Source organism: Eptatretus burgeri, chromosome 7, assembly GCF_056783735.1.
Source record: "Eptatretus burgeri isolate ZD-2024b chromosome 7, Ebu_testis_v1, whole genome shotgun sequence".
NCBI lineage: Eukaryota > Metazoa > Chordata > Myxini > Myxiniformes > Myxinidae > Eptatretus > Eptatretus burgeri.
Genome location: NC_140967.1, coordinates 108879428 through 108899722, shown reverse-complemented (window position 1 = coordinate 108899722; position 20295 = coordinate 108879428). Strand labels below are relative to the sequence as shown.

The 20295-nt window shown below is 44.2% G+C and overlaps 1 protein-coding gene across 1 annotated transcript in view; it reads left to right on the top strand.

The window, feature by feature from the left end:
- Nucleotides 1–20295, top strand: part of PIEZO2 (piezo type mechanosensitive ion channel component 2) — a 343960-nt gene that overhangs the window by 73143 nt on the left and 250522 nt on the right. The window contains exons 3-5 of the mRNA XM_085890260.1: nt 331–456; nt 13605–13647; nt 15030–15189. Of these exons, the coding sequence (XP_085746386.1) occupies nt 331–456; nt 13605–13647; nt 15030–15189 (329 nt within the window). The remainder of the gene's footprint in view (nt 1–330; nt 457–13604; nt 13648–15029; nt 15190–20295) is intronic.

Below are 20295 nucleotides of genomic sequence, written 5' to 3'. Positions count from 1 at the left end.
GATAATTTATCGCAAACCTGATACATCACAATGACGTCATATTCGTTTTTATTACGTCATCATTAAGAGGACGAGGATCTTAGCTCATTTGAGCTTGTTGTTCAAGGGAACCATGTTTTTTCTTTCAGGTTCATTCGTAAATCACAAAATGTCAAAGTATGTGATATTTTACAAGCTGCTGTGTAAAGGAAAAATGACGAAGCTAAAGACCACAGTTCTGTAAAATGTTATGATTTCTAAGTTTCTATGTCAAGTCAGACTTTCTTTGAGGACACCCGATGGTGTTAACAGTTTCATGAAAGTTATTCTTCCTTTGACCAACCCTGGCAGGATGGACCGGAACCTTTATCAGAGCTCTGTGCTGCTCAAGCTTCCTGTTCCTGGTCGCTCACCTTTGCTTCCAGATCACGGTCACCGTGAAGTATGCTTATGGCCAACTACAACTACCCTACAACTGTAAGGTTCCTCCACCACGTACAACTCAATGCCACCTCACAGTATCTCCACTCACACTGACATTTCTTACACTCGCTCAATCTCACTCTTTCACGAGGCTGTCTCCCTCACTCACCACACAAGTTACACTATCACACCCGTCATATATGTCACACGTCACGAGTCAGGTACGATCAGTTAAACGTCACATCAACATCATTTCGCTCACGTCACGAATGTAAACGGACAAACCGACACAATAAAAAAACTCCGAAGGTTGAAGTCCCGTTTGGTGATCCCATCCGATCCCTTCATGGTTCAAATCCCACATACCGATGCTCTTATAATTTATTTAACAGGACACTCGTGTCTATTTATGACCTTGCGTGACCTGCAATATGTGAATTAATCTTTGATAATGCAGAAAGTAAATCCCTGTTCAAGGTTTTGTTGATTTATGTCTGATTCCAAGGGAATGTTTTCAGATCAATTCTCTCCATGAGATAATTAAATAATTTCTAAACCATTTCGCTCAACACGTACATGAGGGAGAACTTTTGTTACCTGTCACCGAAGGTGGACAGAGGTTATGTTTTCACCTGTCTGTCTGTTTGTCCGTCTCTCTGTTTATCTGTCTCTCTGTTTTTCTGCCCTTCTGTTTGTCCGCCCTTCTGTTTGTCCGCCTCTCTGTTTGTCTGTCTCTGTTTTTTCTGTCTCTCTGTTTGTCCGTCTCTCTGTTTGTCCGTCTCTGTTTGTCTGTCTCTGTTTGTCCGTCTCTCTGTTTGGCTGCCTCTATTTGTCTGTCTCTATTTGTCTGTCTCTGTTTATCCGTCTTTCTGTTTATCTGTCTCTCTGTTTATCTCTCTCTGTTTGTCCCTCTATCTGTTTGTCCGTCTCTCTCTCTGTCTGTCTCTCTGTTTGTCCATCTCTTTGTTTCTCCATCTCTCTGTTTGGCTGCCTCTATTTGTCTGTCTCTGTTTATCTGTCTCTGTTTGTCTTTTTCTCTGTTTGTCTGTCTCTCTGTCCGTCTCTCTGTTTGTCCGTCTCTCTGTTTGTCCGTCTCTCTGTTTGTCCGTCTTTCTGTTTGTCTGTCTCTCTGTTTGTCTCTCTGTTTGTCCATCTCTGTTTGGCTGCCTCTATTTGTCTGTCTGTGTTTATCTGTCTCTCTGTTTGTCCAACTCTCTGTTTGGCTGCCTCTGTTTGTCTTTCTCTCTGTTTTTCTGTCTCTGTCCGTCTCTCTGTTTGTCCGTCTCTCTGTTTGTCCGTCTCTCTGTTTGTCTTTCTCTCTGTCCGTCTCTCTGTTTGTCTGTCTGTCTGTGAGCATGATATCTCAAAAAATTACGGACAGATTTGGACTAAATTTAGTGGACATCTTGGGTGTGTAACAAGGACAAATTGATTTGATTTTGGTGAAGATCCGGCGTTTCGGTGGAATACAAAACGTAAACTGTTCAACCTGGCGAGGATTTTGTGCTCCACCGAGTGCCGTTCTAGTTTATATCCTGTGCCCAACACACGGGACCTTTAGAGAATGCCCGGCTTGAGTTCACCTGGAGTGTCCACACAAGAACCATTCACCTTTTACCTTCAATGAGATGACTAGGAAGATTTAACTGATGAGACGTTATCCAAAGTGATCTACAAACGTTCATCGAGTGTCCGATTTGATTGTAAACCTGAGCTCCAAACAGTCCGGCAGTATGGTATACAGGTAGCTCACTTACCTTTGAGCTATCGAGTCTGGGTTTGATTCCTCACCCGACTATAAACTGCCAGAGTGGTGCATCACAGTCATGGTGTTGCATCACAAATCAAGACGTCCCTTGGGTGGACATTAAACGGGGTGTTCCGTCTGCTGGCACGAGCGATGAATGTTAAAGATTCCTGAAATTATATCCACTGTTTCCATGTGATGAATACAAAGCCAAGATTATACATGAGTGGTGATAGGTGAGTGTGCATTTGCTCGCTGTGCTTACCATGTTACATATTTGTGTACACAAGGAAAACAAAAATAAGTCTTGTGGACCATCATGCCTGTGTCGCATCCACAAGCCAACACTCCCGCATATTGCAGGTTGTGCCATTTATACAGTTTGGCACACATGGCCTGTTTCCAAAACATAACATGGAATGTTTACCTTTTTATTCAGTTATCGAGGCTCATGGAAGAGCAGCATATCAAGCGGGCAATGGGTCAATACACAAGATGGGTGAAAGGGAAAAAGGGAGGTGAAGAATGTATGGATGCATTACAGCGTGGGGGAGACATGTTGCAGGTGAAAGGTGAACATGTCAGTATATGTAGTGGAGCCCAGAGGTGTGAGTGGCATTTGAAAGGTTCAAGGAGCGGGGTATTTGTTACTTAAAAGCCATGGTTGTTTTGCTCATCACATTACCCATACGTTTATGTTCCTTTCGTTTCATTAATTCGAGATTGCTTGTTGTGTCGAAGTATAATCTATAATTTTGCAACAGCTTACATTTATAGATCTTACTTAAATTGAGTATCGAGTTATCATCAGATTTCTTTGTCAAGGTGCCATTTCAGAAAGAAATCCACGAGCGCATGGTGGCCATGCATGGTGAAGGTAGTCCCTCATATTATACCAAATGGGCAGACGACTCAAACCATCGATGAGAGTCCCGAGAAGATGATCCCAGGTCAGGACTGCCAGTCCATGTGACTGATCCACAAAACTGTTGTCCATGTCGAGACATTAATCGTGGACGATCGGTGGCATGTTCACCAAATCATCCACAGAAATTCCATTTTTCTCAAGGCAGTGTTTCCACCTTCGACAATGAACATTTGATGCCCGAGGTCTCACCAAGAACGTCCCACAACAAACCTTGCACTGAAGATCCACAGCAACGGCTGGATTTTGTGTCACGGGCTCTTCAAACTACTCAAAGCACACCCAGCCGACTTATCACTCGAGCAGTAATCGATGGTGAAAACGAATTGGAATCGAAGCAATGTGGAAGCACACGGGATCACCAACACCGAATATATTTCACACCCAGCACTCAGCCCACGAGATAATATGCTAGGTTTTTCTGAGATGCACAGGGAATCCTACTGATTGACTATTTTCCTCAAAAAAACTACAATCGCAGGGGAGTAGTGCATGATGTTCACCGAACGTGTGATCTTCAACGACAACACATCTGTTCACGAGGTCCATCGTTGCATGAGTCATGATTAATGACGGTGGTTTTGAACACCTGGATCACCCTCTCTTCGTATGGTCCAGACCCGTCCCCCAGTGACTGTTGTCCATTTCAAGTTCCACCTGCGTGACTGATTCACCAACGATGAAAAATGACCGTAGCAACTGAGACTTGGCTGAAGGAGCCATCTGATTTTTATTTAATAATCGGAATAGACATTTTGACTGACAAGTCAGGGCTTTGACGTCGAGAGATACCATATTGGAAAAAAAATAAAAAATAAATGGATCAAGTGTTTCTAAAGTGATCATACTCGGTCTATGAAAGTCAACGGCAGTGTATGCTCAGCCATATCCTCTTCCTAGTTTACCTGAATGATTTTCCTGAGATCACCAGCTGTGACATCTTCCTCTTTGAAGATGATACCAACATCGTTAGTGGAATAACAAGTCAAGAGGATTCATCTGAACTGCAAGCCTAGTGTTGGCTTCGGAGTTAGGGTGACTGGCTTGGAAGCCTATGGTCCTGAGTTTGAGCCCCGGGGATCCTAGGGTGCTGCGTTTGAGTCTGGGGGATCCGAGGGTCCTCAGTTTGAGTCCCGTTTACCATGAAATACCACCAGGTGGGGTTGACTCAGCCTGTCATCCTTCGGAGGTCGGTGAAATGAGGACCAGTGTACCGGTGTACGTGCACAGCATCAGCATCACAACCATGCCCTAACAAAATGATAGCTACCCAGCAGCCAAGCTGCCATACGCAAGAAGAAGATGGAAACTGCAAGAAGATCGAGAAAAACTACAAGTCTAGTCCAGTCAGTCAGTAGCTGCTAAACTCCCTTCCAGAAAAATTGAAAGTTTAAATTTTCAGGAATAAAGCAAAAGTTCACGTCTTACCAATTCAAAAAAGGGGACACTTCTCACACACGTGTGAAGCATGTTAAGTCAATGAAGGACCTTTATTGGGGTTACCATCGACAGTTTATCATTTGAAACGCATATCCAGGACAAAGTATCGAAGGAAAACAACATGGCAGGCCTAGTCAGAAAGACCTTTATGTACCTCGATGAGGATATGTTCATAAGACTCCACAAAGCCTTCTTCGGCCTCATTTGGAATGTGCTCACACTGTGTGGAATCTTTGCAAGTTAAAAGATATTGGTGCCTTGGAAAATATACAAAGGATAGCTACAAGATTGGTCCCATCCTTGAAAGGCCTCACTTCTAAGGACAGACTGAGAAAACTGAATTTTCCAACTCCAGTCTGTGCATGTGCGTATGGAGAAATAACTGAGACCTTCAACTTGCTCAGGTGAAGGAACAGGTGAATCAGATTGATGATTGAATTATGAGGCGCACACGTCATCTTATGCTAGCTGTGTTGCCTTGTTTTGGAGACAGGTGCATTAAATATGCCATTCATTTCACACCTTATCTACAGCACAATGTTGCCAGAACTAGAGGATATTCTTTCAAGCTACTGAAGGTAAGAGCCAAGAAGAATGTACAGAAGAGCTTATTTAGAAGAGCTGAGGATTACAATCTTGTGGAATAGCCTCCCAGTGGATGTAGTGCAAGCAGATAATTTGCTTAGATTTGGAAAAAAAAGAATGAACATGAGTTGGCACAATGCAGCGTTCAAGTTCCAGTATTGAGCTTCTCCCCCCGAACATGCACTCTTTGGAGATAATGTGTCACTTCGCCGGGATCTGGATATCGAGGAATGAACAGACCTACATCCGAAAAATTACCCGAAATAAACCTTAAACTAGAACGGGCACTCATTGGAGTGCATACCTTCACCAACGCTACATTTTGCCCCCCCCCCCCCAGAAACCGTTGATTGTGAGGGTATTTAATCCCATACCACATCTGCCATCTCATATGTGTTATAATGGCTTAAAAACATTAAATTTCCTGCTGTTTGACACTGATTCACGTACATTGTACAATTTCTGTATGAACTCCCTGACGTTTTTGGGTGTCGGTGTCAAGTCAATCTGATGACAACTGGTCACATTATAAGAAATAAGTTCAGTGACACCCCCCCCCCCCCCAATGCTGTAAACTCACCAATAAAGTCACTGTCAAATATTACACATCACAGGATAGGGAATTCAATTCTAAACATTTTGAATCTACTTACATGCAAATTGCGTAAGAATTGACCGCGTTATGATAATAAAGGTCGTTGAGCCCCCTGACCTTTGACTCCCAACCGCGAAAAAGGGTTATTACGTCATTGTGTCATGTCACATAACACAAGATACGGCATTGAATTCTGAACATTTTGGCATTGGTTGCATGCAAATTGGATACAAATTGACCGCGCTATGGTAAAAAGACGACTTTGACCTTTTCATGACCTTGACCTTTGACCCGATCGCTCCCAAAATCTAATCAAATGGTCCTCGAATAATAACCAATCATCCCACCAAATTTGCTGCGATTCAGTTCATTACTTTTGGAGTTGTGCGAATAACAAACAAACAAACAAACACACATAGTCACAAATAAATAAATAAATGCACAGCGATCAAAACATCACCTTCGCAACAAAGTTTGCGAAGGTAATAAACATCAATAGGAATGTTGGCATGTCTTCGAGTGTGAACATTTCATTCCTGTAACCTTTAGAATGCTCGTCGTTAAATTGAGAGACCAGGAGGTGGTCGTGGACAACTGTCGCACCATGAATGTGCTCGGCAGAGTTGTTTTCGCAAGAGGTGGTAGCAGGGCTGAAGGATGTGGGCTTTGACCCGAATCCCGTGAAGAATGTGGGCACAGGCCTGATTTCCATGAATTCCAATACGAGCCTCGGCCTGAATCTCATGAAAGATGCGAGCCTTGGCCTGAATCCCATGAAGGATGCGAGCCTCGGCCTGAATCCCGTGAAGGATGTGAGCCTTGGCCTGAATCCCATGAAGGATGTGAGCCTTGGCCTGAATCCCATGAAGGATGCGAGCCTTGGCCTGAATCCCATGAAGGATGCGAGCCTCGGCCTGAATCCCATGAAGGATGTGAGCCTTGGCCTGAATCCCATGAAGGATGCGAGCCTTGGCCTGAATCTCATGAAAGATGTGAGCATTGGCCTGAAACCCATGAAGGATGCGTTCCTCGACCTGAATCCCATGAAGGATGTGAGTTTATGCCTGAATTCCATGAAGGATGCGATCCTCGGCCTGAATCCCATGAAATATGTGAGTTTAGGCCCGAATCCCGTGAATAATGTGAGTTTAGACCTAAATTCCATGAAGGATGTGAGTTTAGGCCTGAATTCCATGAAGGATGTGAGTTTAGGCCTGAATCCCATGAGTAATGTGAGTTTAGACCTGCATCCCATGAAGGATGCAATCCTCGGCCTGAATTCCACGAAGGATGTGAGTCTCCGCCTGAATCCCACGAAGGATGTGAGTTTAGGCCTGAATCCCACGAATGATGTGAGTTTTTGACCTGAATCCCATGAAGGATGCGATCCTCGGCCTGAATCCCACGAAGGATGTGAGTTTAGGCCTGAATCCCACGAAGGATGTGAGTTTAGGCCTGAATCCCACGAAGGATGTGAGTTTAGGCCTGAATCCCATGAAGGATGTGAGTTTAGGCCTGAATCCCATGATTGATGTGAGTTGAGGTCTGAATTCCATGAAGGATGTGAGTTTATAATTCGGCCTGAATCCCATGAAGGATGTGAGTTTAGGCTTGAATCCCATGAATAATGTGAGTTTAGAACTGAATCCCATGAAGGATGTGAGCCTAAGCCTGAATCCCATGAAGGATGTTAGCCTAGTCCTGAATCCCATGAGGGATGCGATCCTTGGCCTGAATCCCACGAAGGATGTGAGTTTAGGCCTGAATCCCACGAATGATGTGAGTTTAGACCTGAATCCCATGAAGCATGCGATCCTCGGCCTGAATCCCACGAAGGATGTGAGTTTAGGCCTGAATCCCACGAAGGATGTGAGTTTAGGCCTGAATCCCACGAAGGATGTGAGTTTAGGCCCGAATCCCATGAAGGATGTGAGTTTAGACCTGAATCCCATGAATGATGTGAGTTTAGGTCTGAATCCTATGAAGGATGTGAGTTTATAATTCGGCCTGAATCCTATGAAGGATGTGAGTTAGGCCTGAATCCCATGAATAATGTGAGTTGAGAACTGAATCCCATGAAGGATGCGAGCCTCGGTCTGAATCCCATGAAGGATGTGAGCCTTGGCCTGAATCCCTTGAAGGATGCGAGCCTCGGCCTGAATCCCATGAAGGATGTGAGCCTCAGCCTGAATCGCATGAAGGATGCGAGTCTTGGCCTGAATCTCATGAAGGATGCGAGCCTTGGCCTGTCAATGGTGTTACAATCCCTGTTGATGACCCTCCAATCAATTATGGTCCACCTTCGCTTGTGGAAACACGGGCTGCGGTGAACCGGTTGAAACAGCGTTAAGCTCCAGGGATCTGTGGCATCCATGCTGAACTTCTCAAGGCTGGTGGAAATGCTGCACTCGTGTCGTTGCATGCAGTATTGTGCTCTGCCTGGAACACAGGCATCATCCCAACTGATTGGAAGAGGGGCCTTATTGTCCCTCTATGGAAAGGGATGGGTGATCGCCAAGACTGCAACAACGACCGAGGGGTGACGCTGCTCTCAGTGCCGGGCAAGGTCTTTGCTCGGATAATTCTTGATAAGGTTCGCCACCATCTGCTTGAGCACCAGCGTCCAGAGCAGTCAGGCTTTACACCAAAGAGGTCAACGATTGACCGTATCCCTGCTCTTCGTGTCCTTACTGAACACAGACGAGAGTTTCGGCAGGGGCTGCTTGCAGCCTATGTTGATCTCTGTAAAGCGTTCGATTCAATGAATCGGGATGCCCTCTGGAGGATTCTTGGTCTTCGTGGGGTGCCACCAAAACTGATCGATCTGATGTCTGAACTCTACTCTGGTACTGAGAGTGCTGTGAAGTGTGGTGGTACCATCTCTGACTTTTTCCAGTTGTTACTGGAGTTCGTCAGGGGTGTGTACTGGCCCCCACACTTTTCAGCACTTGTATGGACTGGATTCTCGGGAGGATGTCGGAAAGATCAAGCTGCGGTGCATCGTTTGGGAATGTCAAGATCTGAATTCCATGAAGGATGCGAGCCGCAGCCTGAATCCCATGAAGGATGCGACCCTCAGCTTGAATCCCATGAAGGATGCGATCCTTGGCCTGAATCCTGTGATGGATGTGAGTCTTGGCCTGAATCCCATGAAGGATGCGAGCCTTGGTCTGAATCCCATGAAGGATGCGAGCCTTTGCCTGAATCCCATGAAGGATGCGAGCCTCGGCCTGAATCCCATGAAGGATGTGAGCCTTGGCCTGAATCCCATGAAAGATGCGAGCCTCGGCCTGAATCCCATGAAGGATGCGATCCTTGGCCTGAATCCCGTAATGGATGTGAGTTTTGGCCTGAATCCCATGAAGGATGCGACCCTCGGCCTGAATCCCATGAAGGATGCGACCCTCGGCCTAAATCCCCTGAAGGATGTGAGCCTTGGCCTGAATCCCATGAAGGATGTGAGCCTTGGCCTGAATCCCATGAAGGATGTGAGCCTTGGCCTGAATCCCATGAAGGATGCGATCCTTGGCCTGAATCCCGTAATGGATGTGAGTCTTGGCCTGAATCCCATGAAGGATGTGAGCCTTGGCCTGAATCCCATGAAGGATGCGATCCTTGGCCTGAATCCCATAATGGATGTGAGTCTTGGCCTGAATCCCATGAAGGATGCGAGCCTTGGTCTGAATCCCAGGAAGGATGCAAGCCTTTGCCTGAATCCCATGAAGGATGCGAGCCTTGGCCTGAATCCCATGAAGGATGTGAGCCTTGGCCTGAATCCCATGAAAGATGCGAGCCTCGGCCTGAATCCCATGAAGGATGTGATCCTTGGCCTGAATCCCGTAATGGATGTGAGTCTTGGCCTGAATCCCATGAAGGATGCGAGCCTCGGCCTGAATCCCATGAAGGATGTGAGCCTCGGCCTGAATCCCATGAAAGATGCGACCATCCGCCTGAATCCTATGAAGGATGCGACACTCAGCCTGAATCCCATGAAGGATGTGAGCCTTTGTCTGAATCCCATGAAGGATACGAGCCTCGGCCTGAATTCCATGAAGGATGCGAGCCTCAGCCTGAATCCCATGAAGGATGCGACCCTCAGCTTGAATCCCATGAAGGATGCGATCCTTGGCCTGAATCCCGTGATGGATGTGAGTCTTGGCCTGAATCCCATGAAGGATGCGAGCCTTGGTCTGAATCCCATGAAGGATGCGAGCCTTTGCCTGAATCCCATGAAGGATGCGAGCCTCGGCCTGAATCCCATGAAGGATGTGAGCCTTGGCCTGAATCCCATGAAAGATGCGATCCTTGGCCTGAATCCCGTAATGGATGTGAGTCTTGGCCTGAATCCCATGAAAGATGCGAGCCTCGGCCTGAATCCCATGAAGGATGTGATCCTTGGCCTGAATCCCGTAATGGATGTGAGTCTTGGCCTGAATCCCATGAAGGATGCGAGCCTCGGCCTGAATCCCATGAAGGATGTGAGCCTCGGCCTGAATCCCATGAAAGATGCGACCATCCGCCTGAATCCCATGAAGGATGCGACACTCAGCCTGAATCCCATGAAGGATGTGAGCCTTTGTCTGAATCCCATGAAGGATGCGACCCTCAGCTTGAATCCCATGAAGGATGCGATCCTTGGCCTGAATCCCGTGATGGATGTGAGTCTTGGCCTGAATCCCATGAAGGATGCGAGCCTTGGTCTGAATCCCATGAAGGATGCGAGCCTTTGCCTGAATCCCATGAAGGATGCGAGCCTCGGCCTGAATCCCATGAAGGATATGAGCCTTGGCCTGAATCCCATGAAAGATGCGAGCCTCGGCCTGAATCCCATGAACGATGCGATCCTTGGCCTGAATCCCGTAATGGATGTGAGTTTTGGCCTGAATCCCATGAAGGATGCGAGCCTCGGCCTGAATCCCATGAAGGATGCGACCCTCGGCCTAAATCCCCTGAAGGATGTGAGCCTTGGCCTGAATCCCATGAAGGATGTGAGCCTTGGCCTGAATCCCATGAAGGATGTGAGCCTTGGCCTGAATCCCATGAAGGATGCGATCCTTGGCCTGAATCCCGTAATGGATGTGAGTCTTGGCCTGAATCCCATGAAGGATGTGAGCCTTGGCCTGAATCCCATGAAGGATGCGATCCTTGGCCTGAATCCCATAATGGATGTGAGTCTTGGCCTGAATCCCATGAAGGATGCGAGCCTCAGCTTGAATCCCATGAAGGATGCGATCCTTGGCCTGAATCCTGTGATGGATGTGAGTCTTGGCCTGAATCCCATGAAGGATGCGAGTCTTGGTCTGAATCCCAGGAAGGATGCAAGCCTTTGCCTGAATCCCATGAAGGATGCGAGCCTTGGCCTGAATCCCATGAAGGATGTGAGCCTTGGCCTGAATCCCATGAAAGATGCGAGCCTCGGCCTGAATCCCATGAAGGATGTGATCCTTGGCCTGAATCCCGTAATGGATGTGAGTCTTGGCCTGAATCCCATGAAGGATGCGAGCCTCGGCCTGAATTCCATGAAGGATGTGAGCCTCGGCCTGAATCCCTTGAAGGATGCGACCCTCGGCCTAAATCCCCTGAAGGATGTGAGCCTTGGCCTGAATCCCATGAAGGATGTGAGCCTTGGCCTGAATCCCATGAAAGATGCGAGCCTTGGCCTGAATCCCATGAAGGATGTGAGCATTAGCCTGAATCCCATGAAGGATGCGAGCCTCGGCCTGAATCCCATGAAGGATGTGAGCCTTGGCTTGAATCCCATGAAGGATGCGAGCCTTGGTCTGAATCCCATGAAGGATGCGAGCCTCGACCTGAATCCCATGAAGGATGTGAGCCTTGGCTTGAATCCCATGAAGGATGCGAGCCTTGGTCTGAATCCCATGAAGGATGTGAGCCTCGGCCTGAATCCCATGAAGGATGTGAGCCTTTGCCTGAATCCCATCAAGGATGTGAGCCTCGGCCTGAATCCCATGAAGGATGTGAGTTTAGGCCTGAATCCCATGAAGGATGTGAGTTTAGGCCTGAATCCCATGAAGGATGTGAGTTTTGGCCTGAATCCCATGAAGGATGTGAGTTTAGGCCTGAATCCCATGAAGGATGTGAGTTTTGGCCTGAATCCCATGAAGGATTTGAGTTTAGTCCTGAATCCAATGAATGTTGTGAGTCTGTGCCTGAATTCTCATATCCGCTATTTATTTGTCCATCAACAGATCATGTCCTTGATAATCAGGTGAAAATACAGCCAAACCTTAACGTCCTCTTTGGGCATGCAATATCACTACAAGCTGTATGAGGTATCTGATGAGGTATCCCAGATGTTTTATGCTTCATTGCCTTGAATGGGATTTTTTCCACAAGGGCTATTACAGTTGAGTTTGACACATCATCCGAAGAAACGTAACGAGGTTTGATAGGTTTCGTCATCAAATTGGAGAAGGAACAGGTTAATCAGATTGATGATGGAATTATGAGGAGTGCTTTTCATCTTATGCTGACTGTGTTGCCTTGTGGAGAGACAGGTGCACGGTTAATTTAAATGTTCCACAAACCCCTAGTATATACATGCACATGAATCGGACAAATGGGGAGAGTCCCGTTTCCTCCGAACAATATTACCTCCACCACCGAAGGTGGATGGAGGTTATGTTTTCACCCCTGTACGTTTGTTACTTTCTGAACCGAGGGTAGTGGCGTGCACCTGTAATCCGGCTACTCAGAGGCTTGGGTTGGAGGATCGCTTGAGGACGGGAGCTCTGCGCTGGGCCGTGCTGTGAGAGGGTGTAGGGCAGCCCAGAATCATGGCGAAACCCAATCCTTATCCCTGTGTCGTAAGAGGCGATCAGGGTTGCGTCAGGAAGGGCATCCGGCGTAAGACCTATGCCAAATCAGTATGCGGATCATAACGGATGATCCGCTGTGGCGACCCCTAACGGGAGCAGCCGAAAGACGAACGACAACAACGTTTGTTACTTTGTGAGAATTTTTTTTGCCAAGTATGTTGGTCTCCAGCGTTTGTTTGTTTGTATCTCTGTCTGTTTGTCACATGATTTTTGTTCACAGTTTTCAAACAGTTGTTTTAAAAAAAAAAATTTGTGTATGTTGGTGACTGGCCAAGGACAGCAACACTTTATTTTGGTGAAGATTCGAATCCGGATACCAGAATGTTTCATGCGATTCCTCACCATTGAGATCGAGTCGGGCCAAAAACAGTATATGGCACAACATCTGTAAAGGTTGTCGATGGATTTGGACGAAACTGGGTGGACAGGTTGGGTGTGTGACAAGGACGAATCGATTCAATTTTGATGAAGAGCCGAATCCAGATGCGGATTCGAGAATTCATTCATTTTTAAGTGATTCTTCACCCATTGAGAGATGGGGCTAAAAATGATATTGCTTGATATCTCAAAAAGTTGTGGACGAGTTATGACAAAACTAGGTGGATGAGGTGGTGAGGTGACAACACCAAGTGGATTCGATTTTGCTTAAGGTCCGGATCCAGATCTGACCTATCAGTGGGGTACAAAATGTAAACGGTTCAGCCTGGCGGAGCTATGTGCTCCACCGAGTGTCGTTCTAGTTCTGAATGTATTTTTCTGCTGGAGACAGAAATTGCATTGAAACAGAACAGACCACCATGGAAGTTCCAATGATTTCGAACATCATTGACGTTTTGGGTTCATTTATAGTATTCAGGGGTGTTTAATATCCCATTAATGTGATTGAAAATAATTAATTTGCCTTTGCGTTGTGATTGCTCTTTTAACAGCAGTTTTCATGGTAGAATACGAAACGATCTACTCATGACAAATCCTCATTGCCTAATTTTGTACCCTCTTGCCGAGTTTCCTCACACCCTCCCTTAAGTTACACCGATCACTTCTTCTAACCTCAACGTTATTCTTCCACAGGTATCTATGAAGAGACTTTAGTTCGACATTTTGGGCTTGTCAGGTGTGTTCCTCTCGCCACAACACCTTGATTCCTGTTGCTGTTCTTAAACACATCAAATGTTCATCACATCTTCCATTTGAACATCGTTTGTTAATCTTCATTCCTATAACTCCTTTTGACCTGAACTATTTACCATCCACTTATTGTGTTGTCTCATTGGTAATTCACATTTCACCACCTCGTGCTCGCAATTCGGGCATTCGATGTTCCGCCTTGCTGACCTCGCATTGCCTCCGCTCCCCCACACAGCCTGGAGTCACCTACTCACTTTGGCTTATAGATCGGTCAGAAATAGAAATCTCTGTGGGCAGCATTACCGCAGTGGTGCTCGGGTTTATTCACTCCATCCGAAAGCCTTAAGCATCTGTAATCACTTACCTGCCCAAGAGTTCCCTCTTTAATATCTCATCACTGCTCTCTGCTTCGCCACATTTTCCATCTTCCTTCACTTTCTCCTTCATCTTTCCAATTCTTCCACTACACAGGAACAAATTAGCGTGCTTTTGCACTTATTTCCCCTCTTTAAGCAGCACCAACTAACTGGACAGTCATCTCCCTTGATACCATTGCAATGGACTGCCGTTGTCCGATGCTCTACCTTGATTAGTTTTTTCTCCCTGTTCTTTCACTCCATATAGTGCTTGCATGTACTGTGGCTGTTGGACCAAAACTGGCCTAACGTATGAGCGTATCTATGAAATTTTGGTGGACTGGTCAAAAAAAAATCACCTTGTGTATATGAAAGTAAACGGTTCATCACCCATTCTTTGTTTGCACTTGGGAAGATGACTATAACTGAGGCCTCCCTGCCTGATTACTTACAAGGCACCTGCCGCGGACACTCGAGTTGCCTTGTCCATCTCTCTGCACGTGAGCCCGACTGTGTCCGACTACCTTATTAGGGTCGTTGTGCTCACCCTTCTCATTTTGTGCCAATCCATTCTCAATCAATACGGTACATCGATGAAGTAATTATGAACAGGTTTCAGGATTGTCACTGTAGGTTCACCGATAAAAACTATGCTAAACCCACGTTGACCCTTCTGCGTTCGGCAATGTGATGGCAGCGACAAAGTGATGCATTTTGGACAGATTTTCGGCTTTTGTAAAGCTTGAGGAGCCGTGAGAGGAAGACACAAGGCGCGATGTGTGTATAACTGTTCACCGCCGAGTGTTGTGGTTGAGTATGGAGCTGCTTAGTCGTTAAGTGTGTGTGTCATTTTTAATTTTGTAGCAGGTTTAATCCATTTTACATCTGTATTTCCCACTTTTCTGTCCTGTATGTGCTGCATCAAACCGCTTTTGACCTATCCTCGAAATGCCATTTTGTTGTTTTGTTTTACTATTTTTTTCATATTCATTCTCTTTGTCTATTTCTACAGGATCCATGATGCAGACTGGGGAAATGTTATTCGCCTTTTTGCCCCTGATTTTGCCGTTTTCTCTCTGGCCCTGATCACGCTGGTTCTTTGCTGGAAGCTCGAGTACCCACCTCCTTCGGTGCCCACAAGTTGCTCTACCTCCTCCGAAGGTTCTCTACAGGTGGGGATTATGGAAGGAACGTTGGTTGGATGCAATATCCCTGCTGTTGGAAAATTTCATTCTTTTTCACGTCATAACATAAAGGACCTTTTCTAACCCATGCCTTTCACGAGATTAGGGGTCAATTCAATGAAACGTGCATTGCACAAGGTGGTCAGTTATGAGTTGTAAATGAACTACCACATAATGGTAAAACAATATTAATGACATGTCACATAATGATAAAACAATAATGATGAACTTCCACATAACGGTAAACCAATATTGATGAACTACCACATAACGGTAAAACAATAATGATAAACTACAACATAACGGTAAAACAATTATGATGAACTACAACATAATGGTAAACCAATAATGATGAACTACAACATAACGGTAAACCAATAATGATGAACTACCACATAACGGTAAAACAATAATGATGAACTTCCACAAAACGGTAAACCAATAATGATGAACTACAACATAACGGTAAACCAATAATGATGAACTACCACATAACGGTAAAACAATAATGATGAACTACAACATAACGGTAAACCAATAATGATGAACTACCACATAACGGTAAACCAATAATGATGAACTACCACATAACGGTAAAACAATAATGATGAACTACAACATAACGGTAAACCAATAATGATGAACTACCACATAACGGTAAACCAATAATGATGAACTACCACATAACGGTAAACCAATAATGATGAACTTCCACATCATGGTAAAACAATAATGATTAAATACCACATTACGGTAAAACAATATAGGATGAAATACCACATAACGGTAAACCAATAATGATGAACTACCACATAATGGTAAACCAATAATGATGAACTACCACATCATGGAAAAACAATAATGATGAACTACCACATAACGGTAAACCAAAAATGATGAACTTCCACATAATGGTAAAACAATAATGATGAACTCCCACAAAACGGTAAACCAATAATGATGAACTATCACATAACGGTAAACCAATAATGATGAACTACCACATAACAGTAAAACAGTAATGATGAACTACCAGATAATGCTAAAACAATAATGATGAACTACAACATAACGGTAAAACAATAATGATGAACTTCCCCATAACGATAAACCAATAATGATGAAATACCGCATAATGCTAAAACAATAATGATGAACTACAACATAACGGTAAAACAATAATGATGAAATACCACATTACGGTAAAACAATGATGAAATACCACATAATGCTAAAACAATAATGATGAACGACAACATTACGGTAAAACAATAATGATTAAATACCACATTACGGTAAAACAATAATGATGAAACACCACATTGCAGTAAAACAATAATGATGAAATACCACATTATGCTAAAACAATAATGATGAAATACCACATTACGGTAAAACTAATGATGAAATACCACATTATGCTAAAACAACAATGATGAAATACCACGTTACGGTAAAACACCAATGAACTACCACATTATGGTAAAACAATAATGATGAAATACCACATTACGGTTAAACAATAATGATGAAATACCACATTATGCTAAAACAATAATGATGAAATACCACATTATGGTTAAACAATAATGATGAAATATCACATTACGGTAAAACAATAATGATGAAATACCACATTACGGTAAAACAATAATGATGAACTACCACATAATGGTGAAACAATAATGATGAAATACCACATTACGGTTAAACAATAATGATGAAATACCACGTTACGGTAAAACAATAATGATGAACTACCACATAATGGTGAAACAATAATGATGAAATACCACATTACGGTGAAACAATAATGATGAACTACCACATAACGGTGAAACAATAATGATGAAATACCACATAACGGATCATGACCGCACACATTAAATTTATTTCAGTTCATTTCTGGAGGCACTGCCTTGTCATTAATTTTACCGTCCTTCCCAAAGTATTAATTTTACCCTCCTTCCCAAAGTATTAATTTTACCCTCCTTCCCAAAGTATTAATTTTACCTTCCTTCCCAAAGTTCTCTTGAGGGAAATAAAGGTAAAACACAAAGTGTGATATCATGTGTTGGCCGCATTGGGCTAGTTCGGCATTCCCCATGTAGTTTATTTTCCTGACAACCAAATCGGTAGTTGGAAAATCTTCGGATATTGTGCTCGGTTTACAGAAATGTAGAATCTCGATCCTTAATAATATTGCTTTCTTAGTCAGATATGGACATGCAGCATCTCGGATGCCGGTCCAGTATCCGCCTCAGTAGGCCACACCTGCATCCTATATGTACAAAATTGTGTCCAAGTCCACGGTTAATAAGAAAAGCGTATCGAACGAAGAGGTTTGAAACATTTGAAATCAAATCTTTTCATTTTGTGAACTCATCTGCTGAACATTGCATTCCAAACTTTCAATCATGGACGTTTCAACGAACTGGGCCCAGCTGGGCCACATTGGGCTTGGCCAGGTCAAACTTGGTGGATCTGGAACTAGCCATGCCAAATTTGGCCCATTAAGGCCTATCCATGGTGAACTGCAATTATGTTTAACACCTTTTATCAGTTTTGATACAAGTTTCATTCTTTGTCTGAATAGTTGAGGCTCATGGAAGAGCTAGTACGAGTACACTGAATGGATCAGGATGCAAAAGGACAAAAGGAACAGTCGGTGGGGGTAGGGAATGCCAAACAAAAAAGCAGAGTTGAAGGACAAGATAGAGGCAGACTTGGACAAACATTGGATGTGGGGAGGAATGGGCATCAGAAAAGGATGCATGTGGTGGACAGAATGGATCCAGAAGGAAGCTCTCAATAGGGAAAACTAAATTTGTAAGGAGGAGGGAATGAGGTGGTGTTGGAGGGGGTGGGGGTTAACGAGAGTGGGAAAGGTCATGGTTTTGGATTGGGGACGATCTGAGATGGTGGTGAACAGCTATCTTGAAGGTCTGGAGGGAAGAATAAGAATGGAGAGAATGTGAAAGTTGGTTCCACAGGCGGGGAAAAAGAGAAACGAATGAGACGTCGAGATGGCAGGGTGGTGGCCATGGAAGTAGGAATCCGCGAAGGAGTGTATAACGACTCACCTGCCAAATCAACTGGCCCTTAAAATGGATGGTGCTGAAGTGTCGGGCCTATACATGGCTGTTGCATACCTATCTTATACTCGGTCGACTTCCCAGACTTGGACAATCTAACTATTACAACACCTAGTCTGGTTATGACTCAACGTGTGTTCAGCTGCTTGGTATCACAATCGGTCAGTTAACCAGTGAGTTACCATTTCCTGTATTTAAATTGATAGAACCTTGAATGTATAAGTATATGTTATTGTGCATCGAGTGTCATGAATTTAGAACCATCCACCCTTCAGAAGGGACATCAAAGGGTTGTGTCCTCGATCTTTGCTCATCGATGTGAAAACTCCTTTGCCAAAAAGAATCTGCTGTAAGAGCTTCCCTTACAGAACTCATGATACCTTATTACTTGGGTCCAGCACGATGCTTTGCATTACCTGGGTTTACCAGCATGCTTAAAAAAATTTTTGTGTGCACTGTTGAGGCTCATATAAGAGCTAACACACAGAAAACGTACACAAGGGGACCAGCAGACAAGAGGAGCTGGAGAAGGAAGAAAAAACAGCGGGAAACAGAGACATGACTAGATCTGTGGAAGGGAGAGGGATAGGGCGAGGTATACAGGGTAAACAAGATGGACACGACAGGGACTTTCAGGAAGGAAAATAGGGAATTTGAAGTTGGGTTTGGTGTGGATTAATTGGGGTAGAAAAGATCGAGGATTTGGATGGGGGACGATAAGAGGTGGTGGTGAACAACTGCTTTGAAGACCTGGAGGGAAGAATTGGATTGAAGAGAGTGTGGGAGTTTGTTTCAAAGGTGGGGAAAAAGAGGAATGAAAGAGTGAAGGTGAGCAGCTTTGCTGAAGTTAGTATGGGTTGGTGAAGTTGGTGTGTGTTGGTGAAGTTATTGTGTGTTGGTGAAGTTATTGTGTGTTGGTGAAGTTATTGTGTGTTGGTGAAGTTATTGTGTGTTGGTGAAGTTATTGCGTGTTGGTGAAGTTATTGCGTGTTGGTGAAGTTAGTGCGTGTTGGTGAAGTTAGTGCATGTTGATGAAGTTATTGCGTGTTGGTGAAGTTAGTGCGTGTTGGTGAAGTTAGTGCGTGTTGGTGAAGTTAGTGCGTGTTGGTGAAGTTATTGTGTTGGTGAAGTTATATGTTGGTGAAGTTATTGTGTGTTGGTGAAGTTAGTGCGTGTTGGTGAAGTTATTGTGTGTTGGTGAAGTTATTGTGTGTTGGTGAAGTTAGTATGTGTTGATGAAGTTATTGTTTGTTGGTGAAGTTATTATGTGTTGGTGAAGTTAGTGCGTGGTGGTGAAGTTATTGTGTGTTGGTGAAGTTATTGTGTGTTGGTGAAGTTATTGTGTGTTGGTGAAGTTATTGTGTGTTGGTGAAGTTAGTGAGTGTTGGTGAAGTTATTGCGTGTTGGTGAAATTATTACATGTTGTGAAGTTATTGTGTGTTGGTGAAGTTATTGCATGTTGGTGAAGTTATTGTGTGTTGGTGAAGTTATTGTGTTGGTGAAGTTATTGTGTTTGTGAAGTTATTGTGTTGGTGAAGTTATTATGTGTTGGTGAAGTTATTGTGTGTTGGTGAAGTTATTGCGTGTTGGTGAAGTTATTGCGAGTTGGTGAAGTTATTGTGTGTTGGTGAAGTTATTGTGTGTTGGTGAAGTTAGTGAGTGTTGGTGAAGTTATTGTGTGTTGGTGAATTTATTGTGTGTTGGTGAAGTTATTATGTGTTGGTGAAGTTATTGTGTGTTGGTGAAGTTATTGTGTGTTGGTGAAGTTATTGTGTGTTGGTGAAGTTATTGTGTGTTGGTGAAGTTATTATGTGTTGGCGAAGTTAGTGTGTGTTGGCGAAGTTATTGTGTGTTGGTGAAGTTATTATGTGTTGGTGAAGTTATTGCGTGTTGGTGAAGTTAGTGCGTGTTGGTGAAGTTATTGCGTGTTGGTGAAGTTATTGTGTGTTGGTGAAGTTATTGCGTGTTGGTGAAGTTATTACGTGTTGGTGAAGTTATT